This window comes from Aptenodytes patagonicus, chromosome 4, assembly GCF_965638725.1.
Source record: "Aptenodytes patagonicus chromosome 4, bAptPat1.pri.cur, whole genome shotgun sequence".
In the NCBI taxonomy this organism is placed as follows: Eukaryota; Metazoa; Chordata; class Aves; order Sphenisciformes; family Spheniscidae; genus Aptenodytes; species Aptenodytes patagonicus.
This window is the reverse complement of record NC_134952.1, coordinates 58,078,280-58,103,189: the sequence shown is the minus strand read 5'-3', so window position 1 is coordinate 58,103,189 and position 24,910 is coordinate 58,078,280. Positions and strand designations below refer to the sequence as shown.

Here is a 24,910-nt window from a genome sequence, read left to right as displayed (position 1 = left end):
GACCTGACAATTAAAGTGCAGACACTACTTCCACGGGGTAAATACAGCAGGGAGGAAGTGGCACACAGGAATATTTGATTTTTGTATGAAGCTTTTGTTTAAAAAAATGTAGAATGTGTCATTGCTGATAGGGGTATTGAATAGCTCCCACTGCTGTGATACAGTTGAAATCTCTGCTGATGACAAGTAGTAGCTCTAAATTGTTTAAGCATGGAGCAGATCAGCACTAAAACACATTTCCTCCCTAAAGACTGCAGCCTATTGAATAACAAAGGTTTGTTAGTTGAAGTCCCTTGCAATCAACTCTTGCACAAAGCATGCATTCCCAGTGACAGTTGCTGTTAACATATTAACAAGAAAACTGATTTCTTGGATGTGAAAACATAGGTGCTAAATTTCCTCATATACCCTTTTCTACCAGTATAGAAATCACTGCATATAAAACTATTGTTTGCTCAAAATAATAATAGTACTAAGTGTGGAATAAATGCAAATAAGTAAAAAGAACTAAAAAAACTTTTTTTTCAAAGATACAAAGAAAAAAAAACCCTACCATTTTACCCATATTTAAAGACATCTATGTTTAGGGCTGCATAACGTTTCAACAAAAATCAGTGTCTGCTGAATGTGCAAGTGGCTTTACAGGCACCAAAGTTAGTGCTGTAAGAAAAAGATAGTCACATTTCAATTTTGTAAATGTTTCTTCATGTCAATTACATATTATAGATTGAAAAGTGAAATTAGGGAGCAGCAGGATGTATTTCTTTATCTGAAAGAGGTCACTATTCCAAATCTGTAGTTAACAGAATGGTTAAAAGGAAAGCGTGTACTAAATGAAGAGACAGCAGCAAAAAAAACAGATCTGAATTCATCTGGAATAAATTCATAAATTCATCTGGAAACAGCTTTAATAAAACACAGTCTCAGTCCTGGGTTGTTCAGCTAAGCCAGCTAATTAGCCCTGCAAAGGCAGGGTAAAAAGACTATTTGAAAAGGAAGTGCAATAATGAAACTTAAAGAAAGGCAATATAAAACAAATCTCTCAACAAAAACAAGACGAGAATTCATTTTTCCGGTGGCGCTCTCCACAGCTCCTGAAAGTGCCTGCTGCTGGCAATGAATGAAATAAAAGGGGAGGAGGGAGAACAGAGAGAAAGAGGTGTTATCTTACCAGCTGACAGAGCTTATCGCTCCACTCCCTTCATGACGCTGGGAACTCACAAGCCTATAAAATGTGCCTTGGCTCCCAGTCCCTTTCTCCTTCAGCAAAACCAAAAGCAAGAGGTGGCTGTACAGAGGAGGAATGGGATGCTGTTCTACCCAGACGTAGCTCTCCTGACTCAGCTGGTACAGCATTTCTAACAGTTTGAACACCGTAGCCAAAGCTTTTCCTGACAGATCTCTCCTTCCCAGTACCTGCTGTGCCACCTTACTTCCTTTTTTTCTTCTTTCCTCTTCTTATCTGTTAGTGGGGAATTTGGAGAGTTGGGAGAGGGAGGTGGGAGAGTCACATCGTTCCCGGAAGAGAGGAGAGGAACGTCCAAGATGACTTCTGTCCCCACAGCCAACTGGAACGTGAGCATGAGCAACAGGTGGAACGTGAGCCTTGCTGCAGTGGGCGATCCCTGGGGACAGGCACTGGGAAATGCTTCTTCCCCTGTAGCATCCTCAGCAGCCAACTTCTCCAATCAGTTTGTGCAACCCTCTTGGCGCATTGCCCTGTGGTCTCTGGCTTATGGTGGTGTGGTGGCAGTGGCCGTTTTTGGAAATCTCATTGTCATCTGGATTATCCTGGCTCACAAGCACATGAGGACGGTGACCAATTACTTCCTGGTGAACCTGGCCTTCTCCGATGCCTCCATGGCTGCTTTCAATACTCTCATCAACTTCATCTACGCGCTGCACAGCGAGTGGTACTTTGGAGAGGCTTACTGCCGCTTCCACAACTTCTTCCCAATCACAGCTGTCTTCGCCAGCATCTACTCCATGACAGCGATAGCTGTGGACAGGTGAGAAAAAAGAGGAAAAGTTTAGGGATGAGAGATCGAGATCAGATTCTCTGCTGAAATAAAAATACAGAGATAACAATCATTAAGTGATGAGAGACAGAGCCCTCAATAGTTCATCGATCGTGCTCCTCTGTACTTCTTTAAGATCTCTCCCTAACACAGTTTTTCTCCCTGACTTTGGTCTTTCTTCTTCAGCCTTTCATTGGTTTTACTCTCTTGCTTTCTTTTACAACAAACACTTCCTCTCTCTGTTCTACTTCAGCTGCTCTCTGTGCTCCATCTTTTAATACTAATTCTGTAACAGCAGCCATTGCTCAGGGTTTTGCTTCCCACCTGTGAAAACAGTATCTGTCCCTCAGTCAATGTCATCTAATTCATACTGATAAGGAGTTGTAGAGATTGCATGTGAAGGGAGAGGATTTCAAATTTCCCTCCTCTTTGTATTTCTGCAGCTGGCAGAGGCATTCGCCTCCTCCTCAGAAATCACTTCAGACTCTGTTTTAAATAGCTCTTCTCACAGACAGCTCTGAGCTGCTTGGTTCCTCCTGATTTTAACTAATGAGACTATTTACATTTCCATCTGTGCATATCCAGACATCTGGTAAGAACATGGTTTCAAAGTGCTTGATTTTTTTCTGATTACTTGCAGCAAAACAAGCCTTTGTGACTGTGAAAGAAAACAGGACAGGGAAAAACTTTACCTTTGTGCTCTTGACAATAATGGAATAGGACAGCTGTAGTCTCTGTAAAGGGGAGATGTAGTTGTCAAGTTTCCAACAGAGAAGCTTTGATGGACCACCTTTCTCAGAAGGTGCTGTGAGTGTCTCCCAGGAAATGTTCCTTTCTTTATGATCATTTTCACATTTGCTGTACTGGAGAGATAACTTACCCCGTGCTTTAGAAATCCAATAAATTCCTGAATTTTCATTCAGAAAAACAGATCACTTTGTACTTCAGATCTTTTATTCCTTTTAGCAATGCACTGAAATTACTCACAAAACTCCTTTCTACATATTCAAATCATGTTATGCATCTTTCCTGAATTGACTTGGCAGAACTGCAGCACTTTCCGGTGATGGTAGTTAAGATTTTATAAGGTTCAATCCATCTTCTGAAACGTTATTTCTCATTTCCAGGTCCAAAGATTGGGAAACGTTGTTGTACCTTTTGTCTGTGCTGTGGACAAGTTCATAATAATGCTTTTCTTTTGGCCCTACTAGTTGCAAATTTTAGGTGGCATTCTCAACCAGATGCATTTCTGTTCCGTAAAGCTAAAAATGAAAGAGAAAATGGGATTCTTAGCAACTCCTCTACCTCTCTGCTCCAGGGATGGGTGAAGACAGGAGGAAATCAGTACGCTTTCCTCCTGCCAGTGATGTATCTTGTTCCCAACTGTTACTTTCCATTAATAATAGAGGAGGTAGTGTAAAGCCAGTGATACTATCTTTAACCAGGCAAAGATTTCTTCCATTGTCAATTTGGGTTTAGCTTAAGATTCTCATCTAGCCTGAGGTTTTCAGAAAGATAAAGGGTTTTTAGTTGATGCTGAGGATTTAACTGTTATTGCTGCAGCTGATCATGTCATTAGCAGAGCAGTTACTAGGATGCTCTGAGTAAGGCTTTTTCATTTTTCTGACAAAAACATCCACGGACATGTAGCACTTACTACCTTGAAAGTTCCTAAATTTATGCTAGGAAACTGGAAACAAAGGGGAATATAATTCCTTGGGAAATCCAAAGGGTGCATTTCCGGAGTGAGTGGAGAATAGCTCTGCTCCACACTGACTGGAGTGCAATGGTCAGATACAAACGTATTGGAAATATTTTCCTTGGTTTAGCAATGTGAGACACTGGTGCTCGGAAGTGAGTCAATTACTACTGTTATTCACTCTGATCTATTTCTTGTCTGAAAATCACCTGAAAAAAAATCACAATTTCCACCCCACCACATCTTCCATGCTCACCTGCCCCCAAAGACAAATCAAAATCTTCCCTTGGGGGGGAGCACAGTGAACAATGCCACAGCTGTGTTTAGGTGAGCTCTCTGCAGTACCAAGGAGGATTGTGTAAAACAAACAGAAGAGCAGTCTATCCCTCCTTCCTTATTCACACTGCTATTCCTTTCCCTTTTATACCAGGTCACACCTGATGCATTCAGTACCTTTAACCATTTTCTCACTACCTCTGCAGAACACTTCTGCAGAGTCAAGAGCAAAACTGAGGGTCAAAGTGAATCCCAAGGAATGTCCTTGGATGTACAGACTGCCCTATTCCAGGGCATATATCTGCTGCGTGGACATTTTTTAAAACTTTGGTTCCCATTTGCCTTCTGCAAAAGTTCAGCCAGTGCTTCAGACAGGACACTCTGCTTTAGTTTTGACCCAGTAAACTCATCCTTACACATTCATGTTCATTTAAAAATTAAAAAAAAAAAGAAGCTACAAATTAGGATAAAGCTACTGAGGGAACTGAAATGATGGGATCATATCAGATGATTTTCCAGTAGAAATTGTTAACATCCCAAAATACTGAAAGGTCATGGGTTGCAACTCACTAAAAAGTATGTCGTGATATGCTCCGCTGATTGTTTTAGAACATCCAAATGTTCACAGAGTATGAGTGAGTCACTGTGATTCTAGACATCACTGAGCAGCGGTCAGGGGCAGTACATGTTTCCTTTCACATCTGATTCTGTAGACCGTGTTGTCTAAATTGTGTGCACTGTGAAATTTCTGGACTGACACAGGCTTTTGTGGAGCAGGCAGTTCCACAGAACTGCTGCCTCTGGAGCTGAGGATGAAAGTGTCCAAGACTGCTGTATGACCACCTGGTCATTGAACATAGACTCAAATTTATGCGGGTTTATTCACACTTCTGACCCCCCCTTCCCAGTGGTCTTTTTCCCCTGCCTTCTGCTTCTTTTCCAACTGGCTGTTTGCAGTCTACTGCAGAGATGCCACAGGTGGCGTTAACCAAGCCAGCTCAAGTATCAGAAGCAGCACAGATTTTACACTGTACTGCTTCATGGGCATTCATTCATTCGCTCTGCTGTAGCTCATGCTGCACAGTACCACAGTTACATTGCTTCCAGTGCAATAGATTCTTTAGCTACCTTATGGGGATGAACCTTTAAAATAGCCTAACATAAACTGAATAGGGGATAGTTCTGGAGCCAATACGCCCTTGCCACTGGTCAGTGCATGATCCTAAAGGGTCATGTGTCTTAACTTCATCTGTGACTCCTGGCTGTGGTACAGTTCTTGGACATATTAAAGACAGTAACTTAGACAGAATTTAAGCCATCTGGCCCTGGCCATTGAAGACCCACTGTCCCCTCCTACCAGTTCTTAGCATGCAAAAGAGGTGGTTCATGTACGCTGGCAATTAATTTCCAATCCCAAGATTGCCTCATTATACAACCAGTTCTGTGTGCAGGCCTAGAAATTCTCTGCAGATATCTCATGGTTAAAGTGGCAGTTTGGAGATGTAGCAATGTAGCATGAAATAACATGCCTTCAGTAGAGCACTTAGTATATTTGTATGCATTTTTTCCTGGTATTAGCACATCTACAGTACAACTTTCTCAGTTATTTTTCTCTCAGCAATTCCATAATGATTTTTGCATTTCAACAAGTTTAACTCTTTGTAAAAGCAACTGCTCTGGAATTAAACAAGGTATTCTAACAGTGACGGTGAGTAGTTGCTGATCCTATTCACATCTTACCATTTCTTTTATTCCTAGTATGCCAGCAAACTTTTGGTCTTTGAAGAGCTATTACATATATATTAGATTTCTTTATATGCAAAAGTAATTGCAAAGAATGACATATATATATGCCAATATTTTATACAAATGTAAATAAAATTACATTTATGATACACTAATGTTCTGCATTACTGCAAAACAGCCTACAAGGCTTACTGCTGCTCAACATGGGTCAACATAATAGCATCAAAAAGACCTACATAACTTTTTTTTAACAAATTATTAGGAAAGAGAAAACCAATGGATTTGACCTAATCCTTTCTAAAGATTGGATTCTGCCCAACGTTAATGGATGAAGATGCCTCTAGTGTCACATAACTACACAAAACAGCCCTATCCCCAAACTAAAGTTCAATACAGCTTTTTTTCCAAACTAATGGATGACTTCATAATCATGACTTCATGAATCAGCCTTGGTCACTGCATATCATGAAGGGAAAAATGCAAGATCTCTTTTAAAATTATCACTATTATTACTATTATTACTTTGCCAGTCAAACTATAGAATTCAAACAGGAAATCCCTGTTTCTCTGTGTTTCCCAATTTGTATTTTAAGATGAAGCACATCATATTTCTGGATTCCACTATCTAGGCTGCCCTCTGAAAAATACTAGTCCTCAGAACTGGAGAGAAAAAGTTGAACAGGAGAGCATTAAGCGTTCAAAAATCAAGAGGTGAAACATAAAGGACTCTTTATGACTTGGGGGCCTAAAATGATTTTCTGGGTTTGACAATTCTCTCTCTTTCTGAGAAAAGAGGTGAAATAGTTTCTGCAGAACATCCTGATGCAATGGCTACAAGATTCAGACTGTCAGAAACATAGGAAAAATAATTCATTTCTTGCTGTGGTACAAACTCATAATGATCAGGCAAAAAGACAGAATATTTTTGGGTTTTGGTCAAAATTCATGTCAAAGTTACGTTATTGATAACATAGTGAGACAGTTTGGGAATAAATATAGGCATAACAGCTATTTTTTTCCTCTTTGTTTTGCATTGAGTAAATATTCTATTTAACAAACTGCTTTCAAAAGGTGCAGTCTAAAAAATGAGGTTGATATGCCGATACCTTGAGGAATATAAGCAACATTTACAACAGTGACTAGCCCCAAGTCTTCTTGTTCCAGGCAGGAAACAAGATCTGACAAGTTTGAACCATATGTTCAAATAAGAAGTTCCTTTTAGACAGAGTCTTAGCCTTAAATACATTTTCTCAGTGCCCTTATTTATAGCTTAATGAAAACTATTAAAAGATGTATCTGTGGTTTACTATGTAATGTAGCCTGACTACTTTTCAAAGATAGCCAAGGATTGGGTTTTTCTGTTTTCTTTTTTTTTCCTTTAATATTACTGCCTATATGCATGTATTTCTGACTGATTTACCAACCAGGAGAGAAATTTATATCATTCACATATTTATGTTTACTTAAAATAAAATTATTTCAAAATAACTGCAGAAACAAGAAGGAAGCCATTCAGATGACAGTGTCAGAAATGTAGGCAATAACAGAGTGGGGTGTAGTCTGTGCCAATGGAGCTGTTTTTGCAGAATTTGCATTGATATTGGTCCTTGATAGCCCAGGTAGATCGTATTCAACGAACAGAAGAAACAGAAGTCCTTCTGTCAGGGGAAGTCAGTTAGTCCATCATTTTATGAGACAGACCAAAGAAAAGTGTTATCCCTTTTCTATCAGTATGCATAGGTACAGAATATGTTGTGTAAAATTAATTACATACTTATAAAAATCTAGCCCATTGCCAGTTACCAAAATGTTCCTCAAGTAGAGAGCATTGCACTGTTTATGAGAACTCAGCTATACTGAAGAATTTCAATATTCCTGTTTTAAGGTTTCTGTTAAGAGGTACCCAAAAGCAAGGCATTGGACGCTAGTCCTGATTTCAGAAAAACTGCAGTGTTACCCCCTGCTCAAAGCACGACAGCCATTCACCACGAGCAGCACATGTGCCTCCGGGTAAAAATCAAGGCCACATTATCCCGCTGGAATATTGCCCACTGATCTCTCAAATGTACAATGTGTTTGTTTATCTATCATGCTGTCATACACTCTTTCTTTATGCTGTTAGCTTTAAGGTGATCACTGCCTAACAGTAACATTGTTCACCGTAGATCCTTCTGGCCACCAAAACCAGTCTTATTCAACAGTCAGAGGCAGTCCTACAAAAATGCCCATAGCCACTCTTGCTGCAGAGAAAGTCAGTCTAAATGAATGAATACAGACCACTCCCACAAGAAAAAACGGAGCGTTGCACTAGTAGGTAGAAGATAAAGATTAAAGAATGCAAAAGTTAAAGATTTGGATTTCATCATACAAAAAATGCCTCTAAAATCCCACAGTTCATTCCATCCTCTTTAGTTTACTGTATCTACCTTACAGAGACCTTTTGTAGGATTCTCCACAACAATGTTTTAAATAAGGACAGGGAATCATAGCAATTTCCCTACCTAAGTTTCTTAATTACCACTTGGTTCCAAATACAAAGTTTCAAAACCAGCTTCTGTTTTGAGGGGATAACAGCATCTGTGCATTCCTGAAGGAAGTGCACTCTGCTGTCGACGAGCCACTTCTATGCAAGCATTCTGATTTTCTCTCAGTCTCTTCCTTTGTCAGGTCCCAATTTCCTGTTACAATCTGGGGCTGAACTGATTACTTTTTCCCCCATTTGAGTTTATAAACATAGTGTAAACAGGTGAAACAAATCACTTAGGATGATTAAAGGGTTCCAACTGTGTCTCCAGATGGGCATTTGTAGGATCCAATTTTGAACATAGTTTTGTTTTTAAAACAACTTACGCATTTTTGCTACAATTTTCTAAATAACGTGTTAAAGAGGGAAGATTTTTCCTGCCTCTATTAGTCAGTGTATGCTGTTTTACAAAAAGATAAATTAAGATTATTTTTTTTTTATCATTTCTACTGTCAGGACCATAATACACAAACTTCAGAAGCTTTTATAGTACTTACCAGCTATTTGTCTCTTATGTTATTTGCAAACTGTAACAGAGCTACGTGATTATGCTGTCATTATAACCATTGGCTTAAAGAGTTTATCAATGTTATTCAAATTAGGACTGTCTCTATTATCATTTCAGAGAAAACAGATTTTCTTGATTTGATGAACTCCAGAAACAAGTACCAAACAGTAAATTGTAGATTCCAGCCAAAATGAGCAGTTCTGAAGGAAACTAGATCTATTCTGGCCCCAGCAGATAAGAAAACAGTCTTGAAGGAAAAGAGTGCTGCAGCAAGCACACCATGATGCAGCAGCCATTATATATTGCAGCCTGACTGATTTCTCATTAACTTCAATGGAAAGACTCTTGCTGACTTCAGCAGTAATTAGCTAGGGACAAAGACTAACACAAGCCAAAGCTGGAAGAAAAGCGATGACAGTGGGATAATAGCATGATCACAGCAAACAAAATCATGTGCTAATGATTCTAGTGATGAAACTAAAGTGCTACCTAAAAATGCTTTAGAGTAATACATAGAACATGGTGCAGAGGTTGAATAATCTACATTCTTGCAAGTGTTGGCTTGAGCCTCTACCTGCACATCTTTACATCCCTAAATTTCTAAATGTGCATATTCCATTTTATAATTACCTTCCAAGTGTTAGTGTTTATGTTGGATGGGGTAATAATGGTTTCTACTTGTTGTGATAAATGAGCATAATGAGTTAATTCTTTTCAGTTGATATGTACTTTAGATTCAGTATCCCTGCTTTATTGTGTGGAACAAGCTATCTGTGGCATTATCAGCAGCTCCCACTGGAGTGAGAAAGCATTAGAAGTCCGATCCTGAAATCAAACGACCTCAGTGAGGGTTCAGAGCCCTTTGTTTGGCAGGGGGTCCCACTGCTCCAGCCTGGTAACTGACTGAACAGTAAATGTCCAAAGAATGCAAAGCAAATTGGCACAGCACCCTGCTGAATAATGTTTGTGTGGCTACAGAACTCTTTTCAGCGGTGTAACAAGTCTTCAGTTGCTTGTAGTCATTGTAAGTCCTCCTTCAGCTCAAATGCCTACCGTCTTTCAGTGTCCTTAGAGACAGAGGTGTGGGGAGGTCCAAGGTCTGTGTATAAAGACCACGGAATACGGTGGACCTATGAGGGCCTCAGCACTCGCCACTTTCGCTGACTTCAGAAGGACTGCGTAAGTTCAGGCCACTTGAAAGAACAGTGGAGAAGCAGAACAGTCGTTAAGACAGATGACATGGGAGCATCAGAGAAGTCCATCTGTTCCCTTTGCACGCAGGTTGGCTGACCACAGAAAGAACAACTCTTTGGGAGTTCTCTCCCATACACCTGCAGAGGGAAAAGGGCTTGCCACCACAGAGCCTTACTGTCAAAACATTGTGCTTTTCTACCAGTTCTACTTATCTTGGAATCTCTGGTCCACTAGAGCTGATTTTTCTCATATGTCTTTTGCCTTTACATCACCCCAGTTTCCTTTCTTAGTCTCTCCCCTCTCAACCCAATTTCTATCTGCTATTATTCTACAGTTCTCCTTTCTTTGCTTCTCCTCCTATTAGTTTCTCATTATTCTTGTTTCACTTCTATTCCTATTTTTGCATTCAGCAAACTGTTCTCTAGTCTCAGTTCTTTTGCTTTTGCTCCAGATCCTGTATCTCATCATTCTCCCTTTCATTCCTGGCCTACTCACACAATCCTCTTTTTTTCTACACCATGTTCAGCACCATTCAGTGCACAATTCAGACAGCATTGTTACCGTAAATCGGCAGATGATGAACTCTCTAGGACTCAGTTTGGAGTTTTAGAAAGCAGGCATTCTTTATTGCGGCGCCGGGTGCAAGGTGGAATTTCAACAAATCAAGCAAACCTATGGCTAGATCGCCGTTACATTTATACACAAAAATTATAAGGTAGTACACTCCCAGTTACAATGATTGGTTAGTGATTTACATATAATTATAATATCGGTTATGTCATTCCCTTCTGTTACTACGCTTGCACAGGGGAAGGGTCTTCACCTGGGCAAGGGTCGTCTTGACCTGTGGGTGTGTTTTTTAGTATTATAATGAAGGCAGTTCACTTCAGGACACCTTAAAAGTAGGTTTTGTTGCCAAGTTGGCCAGCTAGATATCTACCTTGCCAGGCTGTCAAATAACTCATCCCGTATACAATAGAACCTAGGGGCTCTGTTTATGGTCTAGAGAGTCCAGAGAATAGGGAATAGGGACTTCAAGCAATACAGCCTCAAATAATAAGTAGCACAGCAGCCTATACATAACACTACCATAGAGGCTAACTTATTGGAATCAAAATGTTCTTATAGTTGATTATTTCACAACCTAAAGATTCAGTAAAACTTAAGATATTCTTCAACAGCATGTCTGCTGGTCCCCCTTGTAACTGGCACTTTGCCACACAAAATATACGTAAGGATATCAAACAGAGTAAGGAAATGACCCCTAATGACAGAGCTACACCATGAAAGACGACAAACAGTTGTCAGCCGTGGGTAACTGGAACATATAGGGACAATATCCTGCATCATACATACACATTATCCCATACTTAGCCTCCTCACCTCACTAATTTTCTGAGCAACAACTAAGCATGGAACCTCTAGCCTGTGCTAGCAGGAGCTTTCCTTCCTGATGGAAACACCCTGGCCAAAACGGACAGAGATCAAAGGCAAGGGCCAACTGAAAAATTAGCTACTGCTCCTTCAGGTTGAGGCTAAAGAGATAGACAAACAACTCACCACACTTAGGTACCAGTAATGGCAAGATGACATTTTCAGCAAACAATATTATGGGCAGGAGTGGCTAAGCCTCCTTTGCAAATGACCGCTAACAGTGCAGGAAGGACTCAATTCTCTTCTGGGCTTCTTTTGGCTACAGAGATTAACACCCAGAAACAGCTCAACTACAGAGGTGTTTTTTAACCTGCAACTGAGAGTCATTCCACATTTTCCACTATCCTTAATTATGGCAATGATGGCTTCTCTAGGAAAATGCTACCAAACTTATAAGACAAATTTGAGTGAGTGTAACAATTGCAGCTATAAAGCAATATCTCACTGTGTTAATTAAGCAATTTTGTTTCTAAGAAAAGCCACTTAAGGAACAAGTTAGATACTTCATTGTAATTGTTAGTGTACTGGCAAATTAGAATAAATTAGATTTGTTATCAAAGGCTCAGTAGTAAAGAGCTGTCAATACTCTCTGGTCAGCTAAGTCCTTCCTGCACGAAGGCATTATTGAGGGAATGGTCAAGGCTCCTCCAGCTCCTCCCCATCTTGTTTGTTAGAATGACTGCCTGCTACATTTTTGTAATCTGTTTTGTGCAAAAGCTAGGCTGTTGGCTTATCACTCAAATTTCAACCAGAAAGACAAGTAGCCTGCTTTTCATCTGATCCTTGTCCTTTGACTTACCTCACTCAGACAGCCAATAGTTAACATTTCCATCGGTACAGCTGTATGAGTCATTTCACACAAACAATCCACATCTTTAATGGGCAGTCACCAGACAGTGTGATAAAACAACAGAACCTTACCTTAGCCAAAGGGAATTACTGCTGGTACCTATTGGGAATAAGAATAATGTGAATGTAATAGAAATCTGACAATAGCACACAAAATAATGTCAATGTGCAATCTGAAGAAAACTAGCAATTGAAAGGAATGATTCCAGGCTAGGAGGAGATGCTTTAAGACTCCCACGAGCATGTGAAAATGATGACTTGTTTATTGGTTATCACCTACTACAGGTAAAGATCATCAAGCATTTTGGACAGTATCTGGCAGCCCATGCTCAAGCTAGCTCAATTTGAAAGACAGGACTCCAAACTTACCTCCATTACCAAGTTGTACTTACTCTTTGGAGGAGAAGGGAACTAGGAGGTAGAGTGCAACAATCCAACCGATGTACATTTTCATGAGATCTGCTGCTTTCTCAGGACAAGATACCCAGCACTTGAATAAAGCCATTTCATAGTTAGTATGTAATACCAAAAGCACCAGTTTAGCTGAAAAAAAACAAAAAGCAGGTAAAGGAGAGAGGAACTAATTTCCCTGTGGGAAAAAATATGTAAGTGCAGTAAAAACAATGCAAAATTAATAGGCTTGATATTCTCGATATGGAAATTGATGATTCAGAACTGAAGTTGTTTTAGATCACTCTGTTTCTAACAGCATTTAGATGTTTTAAGATATTAGCACAGTTATCATGTCTACTAGAGGCTGAGTACCACTATGATGGCAGATGTTGGATTTATCACATATTTGGTGGTTATCTATAAATGGAGTTATTTTTGCTAAAACAAATATCTATTCTATAATTACCCATCTCTCAAGAATGACATTTCCAAAAAGTAGGAATATCTTGGATGAAATTTGTTTGCCATAGCAGATAAATATGATGCAGAAGATTAGTTGCACAAATTCTTATCAGAAGCATTATCTTATTAATATTTTTCTAATTGTCTTGTAGATAATGTCTGTACCTAAAAATCTTGGGCAAGTCTGCCTAGAACCTAGGTGTGTACTGTAACAATTAGGACATGTCGTACCTTCCTTCATTTTAAATGAGTGCTACTCTTCTAATTGCAGCAGAACAGAAATTATTCATCAAAAAAAGGATTGATTCAAATCAGTGGCAGCTTATCCATTGATTTCAATGGATTTCAATTCAAATCCTGCCTGGATTTGGAAGCACATACCCAAGCAGTCACCTAACGGTTCTTGTGACCTAAAGCCAAGGCAGAAGATGAGAACACAAAAAGTAAACATCATGAATGTCTTTGAAATTTTTTTATCTATGAATGTCGAAAGGACAAACATAGACAAGAAAAATAACAATAATCACATATTAGTGTCACTTTGGAATAGGATCTACTAATTTATGCTTGCTTAACTACAAAATAATTCATTCTCTGTGAGTGTAAACCAAACTGATTTTATAACTTCTAAGCCCCACAGCAACACCTAAAGTCTCAACAATAGCACAAAATCTACAAATGCTGATGAGACAAAGTGATTTTTTTCCACAGTCCTGCCATACAATGCCTATTACTGCCTATGTAATTTTCCATACAAAAATAGTCTCTGAATCTATCCCAATCCATCTTTATATGAGGTAGAAATGTAGAGAAAGAGTAGGTGAAGAGCCATAGTACCTATTTTACTTATTTCAATTCCTTTAGAAGGTACAAATGACACAAGGAGGGAAGCAATACTGGAAAGTTCTGAAAATATTTTCTCTACACATGTAGGCTGGAATAGGCGTGGTGTGACTTTCTAACTGTATTTAAAACCTGAAACAGAGAGGGACAAGGGCAGTTACCAGGCATGAAGGCTGGCGACCTACAATGGAAACAAAGAGGACCTTTAGGAAATTACTGATACACTCCAATAATCTCGTCAAAGTTGATCAGATAACTGGACATGTGTACTGTGAAGAGAGTGAAAGTGTATGGGCCATAATTATTCTTTGGCAATGAGTTTGCTTCTTCCATAATTAGTACTAATGCCTGGGACTGATGACAAACTGTTGAAACTGATCCAGACATTGTCCTAGAAATCTGGAAAACTTTCATTAGTAAAACATTCAAGCTGGTTTTCATATTCATCCCAGTTTTCTATCTGCTTCTGGTGTTTTCATAGAATATGAAAACAAAAAAACCACAAGAAAACACAGAAAAGAATATTTTAATTTTGTTAGTTTCCTTTTGGCTTGCCCTGGTTATTCCTGAGGAGCTTCTAAATCATTGCTATTCTAATTCTGATTTCAGAAAAGCAATGGTTTGGGAAACACAGTGTAGAATGTCAATGCTACCAGTGACTGCAGAAGGGCAGATCTTTGGTTTCCTGAATAAGCACAGATACACTGAATACTTCCATGGAAATTTCTTGATTTAAATTGCTGATCCGTTAACTCCCACATTAACTCACGAACAGCATTGTGTTTCAATCATGAATAAAAGGGGGGTTTAATGTACTTTGGGAACCCTCTGGATCTGAACCGAAATATTAAGGTAAAAACCATTTCCTTGTGTTGTTTTGGAAAACATAGGATGTCTGATTAAAGAACATGTAGTTAGTTATTCAGTATGCTATATCAGTAACACAATATGGATATACATATAGCCAGTATCTCCCTGGATTTACGGAAGTACAAAAATTTCTTTAAATGTGATTCTGGCTGATACTTATCAGCGTTCCCCTTACAGTGGAAGAAATTTTGAATAGTGTTCCTATTTAATTAATACGATTAATGATTTTGCAAGTCATTATTTGGTCATTGTTAAATGAAACAAAATAGTGTGATCAGGGAAGTTGGTGGAAAATACATTAATTCAGTGGTTAGCCCAGAAATCAAAGCAGCAGTCACGCTAAGAAAAATGTGAAAAACACATGAAGTATGTGATATGGAGTATACAAAATACAAAATTTCTGTCTCCCTTGTTCCTTGCATCTATAACAGAGATCAAAAGACAGAAAACAAGACTTGTTTTTCTTTTACTGTCTGTCTTGATGCCTTCCTGTCGCGCTTTTTTCCTAAGCTTTTAAATTGTAATTACTTAGAGTAAACTTTTTAATGATTTTTTGCATGTTATTCTAAAGTTATCGGCATACATGGATTGCCAATGCAATTATAGGGCAGCAAGAAGACTGTTATCCCACCTGAGAACACGGGAACTGAGAAAGCAAATGAGATGTTTTCATGCTTTATGCATCTATTTCTCTTGGTGCTTTTATCGCTTCTACATTGCCCGAGGAAACGCTCATATGGTTCCTCTCTCAGCCTCTGTATGAACCGGTTGTAGTCTGGGGCTCTTTGGCAGACAGTCCGAAGTCAGTCTATGTCTACTGAAATAAAGGCATGCGGACTTATCAGGTTGCTGTAGCTTTTGGACAGATGACTAATAATCCTGACAGCTTGGCTGTTAATTTTTTAATCAGAGGTAAACCCTGTATTATGTAGCAGAGTAACAGAGGATCCGGCTGTATTGTTGCTTTTTAATCAGGTTGTGCAGTAACAGGATTAACTAACTCTTTGACAAATAGTTGCTCTACTGGTATACATATGGTTAACCGGGTGTCCCACAGCTTTAAAATAATATTCAATGAACCTTCTTTTTCTTCCAGCACTGCCTTCATGGGGGCTGAACCACCCAAAGAGCACACTGCCATCAGAACTCCAGGAAGACAAATATCTCTGCTTTTATCCTTCTCCCAACCCTAAGCTTTGGTTGATTCTAGATACATCCTAATCTCTGAAGGTTTCTTATGCACAGGTTTTTGCTTTCTTTTACAGATACATGGCCATTATTGATCCTTTGAAACCTAGGCTCTCTGCAACTGCTACCAAGGTGGTCATTGGGAGCATATGGATTTTGGCTTTCCTGTTGGCCTTTCCCCAGTGCCTATACTCCATAACCAAGGTGATGCCTGGGAGAACTCTTTGCTATGTAGCATGGCCAGGTGGTCCAAAACAGCATTTTACGTAAGCTTTTGTTCTTTTAAACTTGTGCATGGTGGTGTCTATACTTGCAATGGACTTGGCAAAAGCTCTAGAGTATCACACAGGTACTCTGCATGCAGAATAACTAACAGCATTGATCATTGAGAAATGTGAAACAAGTTTTCTAAGCTAGGAAGATAGAGCATTTTAAGTGATAAGTGGAACACATTTATTCTCTTCCACTTCTACGAGTGTTCTCCATCCCATGCTGCATGTTTACCATCTTTGCTTCACTTAAGATGGCCACTTCCATACAGACAGAGATGGTCAGAAATGGGGACAGAACATGCAATGCAAAGCAAGCTTCCTTTTCATCCTAACCAGAAAAACAAGTATTTCTAGCCTCTCCTTGTCCTAATCAGATTTTTTCTCTGGATCTCTTCATGAGAGGGTTGGATTTTCCTACTTCGTTCTGTTACACTATCACAATTACTTATCTCATGTATCAGTCCAAATAATAAAACCATAAAACCTATAACTGGTTCCAGTTTCTGAAAGTGTAGAATAACAGTCAATTAAATTGAATATATCCTATTTGTCCCTTTGGCAGAATTAGGAATAAGTGGTTGCCTAGCTATAGAAATATTATCTGCCCTTTCATGTCTTCATTGGCATTTAAGGTGAACTCTGTTTTCAAGGCTGAAAGCCTGTGTAACCATCCAGCATCAAATTTGACCTTTTGCTGTCTTTCAGGCAGGTGAAAGAGGCCCTGGTCATACATAATTTTTATCACTTTAGGAGCCATGCACGGATATTTCTCTTTAGGGCAGTAAGGTCACTCTCAGTGACGGCTGGGGATTCTTCACTGATCATTCACTGCGATTTTATCCGAAGATGGCATTTAACCAGGAACTAACAGGAGGCAAAAGAAGTTTTGGGTTTTTTTTCCCAGTGCTTACATCAGCATTGATGACTATGTTGCACATAGGCAACAGATCTGTGTTGCCTATGTGCAACAGATCTGCCATATGAAGTACGTTGGGTAACACAGGACACTTATCAAGGCCTTTGTATAAATATACCATTTAAATACTTATTCTCCTCTTTCATTTATGGTCCAGACTAGAGCTCAAAATGCCTAGCTTGCCCTTAGGATACTTGGCTGTGCAATAATTAAATCAATTCAGCTAGCTATGGAGAAACATACCTTACTCTGCAGTCACTGATCATGATAATTATAGAGTCATTCTTAATTTATGCTAGTGCAAGTTCAGAATCAGAACTAGAAAACCCATAAAGCACTGGCATTAAAATGTAAATAAATTTGCAGTGCGATTCAAGACTTTCAAAAAGACAGTGAAAACGCCAAGGACTAGCCAGTCAATATAAAACATGCTTTGTGCTACAGCAGCACTCTTGACTTCTAGCAGTCCATTCCATTGGTATAGCTCCTCTGAAAGCACTTATCAGCTTAATGCTTTTTCATTGCAGGTATCATGTCATTGTGATTGTGCTGGTCTACTGCTTTCCACTGCTTGTCATGGGCATCACGTATTCCATAGTGGGAATTACCCTCTGGGGAGGAGAAATACCAGGCGACACATCCGACAAATATCACGAGCAGCTCAAAGCTAAGAGAAAGGTACTGTTCCATTAAATCTCACTAAGTGAAGCCTGATAACATCATCTGCAATTGTGTTGCAAAGTATCACAGTATATTCCTTCAGAAACACCAAGTCACTTGAAATAACAGTAATGAGAGATCTACTTCAATAAAAAATTTGATGAAGTTTGACAAGTTGTCTTCTATGTTCACTAGCTGTTCTTTTTGTAACTTTACTGTTCGCCATTAAATAAAGGTAACATTTGGATTTTAACTTCTTAGTCCACATGTAGCGGCATATACTGTGTCTGATATGTGGAAACTAAGCCCAAATATTTAGCCTTTACAGAGCTAAAATATTGAGTTTTGAACAATGGGATAGCAAACCATTAGATCCTCTTAGGCCAGATTCTCATCCTACTGAAAGAAAAGTGAATCTTGCTATAATTTTCAGTAGATTAAGGTCCATGCATCTTTGAGATGAGTGCTGATCGGCCTATTCATATTGAATAATTAAGGTTTTCAATCAATAACTTTTGGTGAGAAATACAAACTATTTTTTCCCAGTTATTTTCTCTCAATCCTTTTCACTGTAAGTATTGTGTAACCTAACAAGACTGTGGATTGCTTATGAACTGATTATTTGACTATTTCCAGTTCAGTTTTCATGATGTTGCAGTGTTATGAAGGTTTCTTTCTTATAACATTCTTTTTCTTAACCTAAACTTTCTTCTTTAATAAGGCAGCCCTTCTGCTTTTTATTTCTGACATTTTTTTCATGCTCAAATGCATTTAACCTTTCGGATTTGAAAAAATGGTATGCAAACATAGACTTCTAACTCACAGTGATGAGCACATTTTCAATTGCTCAGTTTGCTTCCTGATACTGTGAACGTGTTTGAACAGTGGTATATGCTACCACGCTGTAGCAATAGCAGACTGCAGCATATTGGGTCCTGAGACAATAGGGGATCTTCTGCAAATGCTGGAGAACACTGACGTTTCCATTTCTTTCAGGACACTGCCAGGAATATGAAAGTGTTTTTTCCCCACATACTACACAGAAAAAGTTGTTATGGCAGAGGATATATGAAAGGAAGGATTAGGATCATTTTCTCATTCATACATCTTCAGACTCATAAGAGACAAGTGCAAAACTTCCTATGGCAAGTTTCAGTTGTCAGAATGGTAGACATGCCTAGACAGCTTTACGATATGACGTGCAATGCCTCCTGTGAAACCAAAGGTATTATTTATTTTCACTTTTACATAGCTTTTTTAAGAGGGCAAAATGATAGCCTCTCTTAAGGAAGCAAAATGCAGTTTGACTAGTATTATCACTACTATTGCCTTGTAACAGTTCAAGGATTATTTGGAATGTGAATGGAAAGAAAATGATGAAAAATCATCATGGAAAACTAACAAGTATGCTTTGCATATTTGCCCCAAAGTGAAATTATTGGACTAATTTCCAGAAATGCTGAAAGCATTTCAAAAGATCGGCATTTCACTCTCTAACATTATCCATAAAAGTCCAACTTTACCATTACAATCTTTGCCATGCATGTTGTCACTTACCCAAAAGTGTATTTTCAAAGTTATGAAATTACCTTTCCTACAGAGCATAAGCAGAAAAAGATTTCACTGGTCAATTAACTCTGCTATTACCAATACTGCCCTTTCAGCCAGCGAAAAAAAAGGAAGCAAATACTCAGTTGAGGGTGCCTGGGGTCTGATTGTAAAGACAAACCAAGGAATCGCTTTCTGTAACAGACAGAGTTTGCAAAAGCAAGTGTGGAAAGAAAATTATTAAATGTTAACTTGGAGAAGCAGGAGATCCCAGAACTTCAGCACCTGTTATCATAATGACTAAGTAAAATAAACATCTTATGTCGCAAAAACTAAAGGTCTCTGAAGAGAAAAGCTAACTTTTACTATATGCTATGAAGGGTCCAATTAAATCCCTTGAATACTTTAAAAACAGCACCTCTTTAGAACTCTAAATATATGCAAGAGACAAGGAGTAGCATCCTTAATTAAAGGATTTTAAATGTGAGAGTACTGGAATGCATGCCTTCAATACATGCAACAAGGGGATTAAATTATGTGCAGATATATTGTAACTGCATCAGTGCCTTTATTGGCAGAGCTCCATGACAGCTTTTCAGTTCCACTGCTGTGCTCTCTGGCAGGATTTATGAAATAACTGCTATTTGGAAAGATGAATCATAATTGGTCATTCATGGAGATGAACTAATAGACTGGAATCCAAATAAAGCTATCACTCAGCCTGCCTCTGATAATAGAGCTATTGCTTTTCTTTTATTCAAGCAAAGAAATAATCTGTTTTTCTTGCTATTTAGCATGCAGATATCTAGACATATGGAAAGTCTTTACTGGCTGCACTTATAATGAAGGAGAAATATGAAATAGCTGACTTCATGTTTCATATTATGCAATGATACAGTGCAAAGGATGTTTGATTAGGATTGTTTGAAATGGTATTTAATGTTAAGAAGGTAGTGAACGGTTCATGTAAGACCTTTAAAAGAAATTATGTTTGCCAAGAAAAGATTTGAAGCTTGAGAAAGTTGTTAGTAGTTCGATAGATAGTCTCATCACTTCATATGTGTGACTGTGCAATGCACCCTGAATCCTTCTGAAAGCAATATGAAAGAACAAAGGATTCAAAGAATTTCACAGCAGGCACTACAGGTTGGTCAACACAAAGTCATACTTAGTATCTTTAAGGGTCAAAGACTTGAAATTTTTAGAAATTCAGGACTGCATGAGACTACTACCACTACTTTTTTTTTTTTTTTTTTTTTGACAGCTCAAATGTCTCAAGGACTGATCCATTTAAATTTGCCTGACATCAGTCTTTTGAACTTCTGAACATTCACTACATGTGGGGACTTTGCAGCCATTACCCCTTCTTCTTAAAGCTCCTGGCATGAGACTGACTGATGTTCAGCTGAACATCATTTATTCTCTTGCAATCCCCATTTTCACAAGACGGAATTACAGTTTCAATACTGTCATACATAACTGAAGTTTATATAGGTGGCTCGTAATGTTACTGTTGGTTTTACCAGGCCAAAGTATTCTTTATATTCAATGCAAATACTTAGAGACTTGCTCTCAGATGTTGTCTCCACACTCTGTTTTTTCTATCTATCTAACCTTCTTTTCCAATCCTTCTTCCAAATTCACTTAACCTGTAAGAGGGGATAATCAAGTACTGTAAATAAAATCAATCAGTTACTGTTGTCTTTGTCAAGAGATGGAGTTCTGATACAACTGTCTTCTGAAAAAATAGTGTTTCTCTCAACAGAAGATGTCATTGCCTTGTCCCAATAGGAAGAATACAGAAGAATAGAAAATCCTCTCCTTAACTTTAATATCTTTTCTTTACAGTTCACCTTACCTCTAACTATTAACTTTATCATAATATGTCACTGTGCATCTTTTTCAGCAATTTTCATTCCTCCATACTTATGCCTCTGCCTGTATTCTTTGCTTCTCCTAACACAGCTTGAGGTGCCATCTCAACTTCTTACTGCAATGAAGATTGATTAAAAGCCACATTTTTCCAATATCAAAATTGTTTTGCAAATTTGCGTGTAAAAACAGAAAAAAAACCCCGTACGTTTGCTAGTGACTCACAGTATTACAGGAATCACTAAAGAGATGTAGTTACCAGCCTAACTACATAAGGAAATTTTCAAAGTTTTACATATATACTTTGACAGCAAAAGTAGACATCCCATATCCATTTACAGTCAAATGCATCTATTTAATTAGTTAATACAGTATATGCAACATATATAGGAGGAAAAAATGAAAAAGTAGAAAACTTAAGACTTCCATCTGAAAAGAAAATACTATTCAAAACAATGTGGGACTGTAGGAATAATGATGTCACGAGAACCACTTTTGAATATGAATTTGAAATATCACATAGTGTGAGAAGCCAAATCAAATAAGACAGCAGGACACACTTTTCCAAGTCAGGGTCAGAACGGTTACATGTAAATTCAAAAATCACTCAAAATTACTGTGTGAAAAGCTTTTACTAGATAAACAGAAGTATCCAGGTGAAGTCTTAAAGGACTACAAGTAAATATTACAAAAAGGCATCCCAACAGTTTTAAATAATTTTCTGAAATACTTACATGAATTATTTCCCCACTTTCATAGACTACGGAAGTAAGCACCAGGACAGGATCTGAACAAATGGTCTCTGTGAGTACTACTGCATAAACACTTCACATGTAGCCACTCACATGTATTTCTCTGTTTTGTTCTCTCTTTTTTGGTGGGGTTTTTTTGCCTTTCATGGATTTAGAGAAAGTCCAAAGAAGGGCAACTAAAATGATCAACGGTTATGAAGAGATTAAAATGGCCTGGACTTCTCAGTTTGGAGAGAAGGAGGCCAAGGGATGAGATGACCAAGGTTTACAGAATCACGAAGGTGGTAGATAAAGTGACTGAAGAACTATTGGTCACCAAATCCTGAAATACAAGAACTAATAGGAGAGCAGTTTAAAGCAGGTAGAAGAGAGAGTACTTTAAGAGAGGGTAATTTAAGAGTTGGTAAAGAGCTTCTGAGACTCTCTCCTGCCAGATGCAGGAGAGAACCTCTCAGGAGGTTCAGAAAGGGATTAGGCAAATTAACAGGCAATAAATTCATAAATAGATACTGAAAGGATGAAGCAGGGGTGTACCCCTCTCCAATATGATTTTGGATGCTGGGGTAGTATTAGGAAAATAGAAGATGGAAAATGGCCAGGTTCATGGGATCTCCCTAAACAGCACCTCCTACTGCCACTGTCAGAGACAGAAGGGTAGGATAGATGGACAACTGTCTGATCCAGGAGGAATTGTCCTATGTCCTTATGTTCCTTTTTTACATAGCAGTACAGCTATAAAAATATAGTTCAGCATATTATTCCTGACTTCTCACAGACTTTCAGTGCAACTCAAAAGGCAGATTTTCCTTTTTTTTTTTACCCCATATGAATACATGACATGAAATCATGTTAATATACATTTTATACTGCATTGCACAAAATAAGAAAAGCACTAGTTAGAAATAATGATACTTTTGCTGGCATTAAATGGTAGCTGACCAGGTCAGGATGAAAGAAAAGCTGAATTGTTTCACTATGGAGTAGTTTATTAAGGGGCAGATTTTGTTAACTTAAAAAAAAAAAAAAAAGCAAGAGAGTCAAAGTCCAAAACATTACAGTGTAGTATCAAAACTCATGGAACACTGAATTAATTATGAGAACCCACAAAGGCTGACACAGATTTGGAAAAACAAGACCATACTCATAATATAAAGCTTATTCATCAAAAATAGGTGATGAGAATATTACACTATGAACTGACATGTCACATTGTAAGTAATTCTGAAATCAAAGATCCTTATTGTTAACAAGCAACCACTAAGTCTAGACAGACAGACTAGTTAGATACTGCCCTGTTCATAGAACCTCATGTGAAAGTTTGCATCCAGCCATAAGAAACAAAATGTTTTGACAGTCTGGGTCCAAGGATTTGTCTTGCATGTGACTTCCTATTTCCTGCCAACACCATCTTGAAACTCCACTTTTATCCTAGACATTTGTTCAGACTTCTTCAAGGTGGGAAAATAATTGGTACCCCAGGGGACTGCACAAAGACATGGTAAGTTCAATATCTTCCAGGTTATTTAAGCAATCCGTCTTCTCCAGGACCAGCGTTCCAATCTCCAAGAACTTATATGTTATATTCCATTTTCAAAATGGCACGAGGGAGTCAAACATTTTAATATAACAGTAAGTCAATGTAACTTGATTATCCTAAATTCCATTAAAAACACCAGCTGCAATCAACTACTCTACATAGCTTTGTACTACAAACTTCAAGGGATAGCCAACTCTTCACAGCTGATGCCCTAGTCTATACTGAATCATCACCTATGAATGTTTTTTAAAAGTCAGACAGTAACAACCACAGAATTTTTTGGCCTTTATTCAGGTAATGGTCTACTAAGGCTGCACGTATGTCTAAATATTCACTTCTCCATGTTATGTATGCAAAGAGAACCAAATCCTGGAGCACACAGATACAGGAAGACATCTGGGTTACAGCTCATCCAAACTGGCCATGTAACAGCAGACTGTGGAAGAGACTTATATTGCCATCTTGCCTTTCCCACCACTTATTTATTCATGGGGCATGAATATTTCCACCTTGTAGATTCATTTGTGCATGTGCTTCAGGGACAGAAATGACTGCCATGGTCATGTAGGAGCACTTTGCTTACATACTGACAAGGTGCCCACTCCAGAACTGCACAAACATACACAAAGGGGCACGTGCGCTTCCCCCCTGGGAAGTTACCCCTTCCCTTTGGTTGATTTTACATGTCTGAGCATGATAAGTGAAACAACCTACCCATTCTATCGTGGGGTAATGAGGTGCAGAAATTCAATTTGTTATGAATAATATATACCTCCTGCCAAAAATAGGTGCCTGTGTATTTTGGTCCATCAGTAATCCTCTTCTGTAAATGGGTCTACTCTTTGACTTTGCAGAGATTGACAATGAAAATAAAATGGAGAAAAAAAGATAGGTGTACACTAGAGCAGAAACAAGAGAAGAGGAAGCTGGAGAATTAAACCCTATTTTAAGAACAGGTGGTCTCACTGATCTAACAAGACGTAGCACTATGGCTTATATTGTGTGGATGGCTATATCGCTTGACTATCTGAAATTTCATACAGCTACAGTTAAATTATCATTTATCCAAAATGCTGATACATTATAAGCGCCTTGTAGGCCAAAGCTTTGTCGTGGTGGAAAACCACAGCTGTACTTCAATGCTGCCATTCATAAATTTAGCAAGCATTGTTCAGCACATTCAAAAAGCAAAAAGACTAAGTAATATGAGGTTGAAGGACAATTTACCCCAGCTAGCACCAGTTCTGTACATTCCACTGCTTTGTTGTCAGACAACAGCCAAAAAAAACCCCAGAGATGCTTTTTAATTATTCCAGTCCTTATGTGGAAATGTCCACTGATTTATTCCT

The 24,910-nt window shown here is 38.4% G+C and overlaps 1 protein-coding gene across 1 annotated transcript in view; it reads left to right on the top strand.

Annotated features, from left to right (window-relative positions):
* The first annotated feature begins 1,545 nt into the window (after positions 1-1,545).
* Positions 1,546-24,910, top strand: part of TACR3 (tachykinin receptor 3) — a 38,628-nt gene continuing 15,263 nt past the window's right edge. The window contains exons 1-3 of the mRNA XM_076337643.1: positions 1,546-2,009; positions 16,082-16,270; positions 17,720-17,870. Coding sequence (XP_076193758.1) covers positions 1,546-2,009; positions 16,082-16,270; positions 17,720-17,870 — 804 coding nt within the window. The remainder of the gene's footprint in view (positions 2,010-16,081; positions 16,271-17,719; positions 17,871-24,910) is intronic.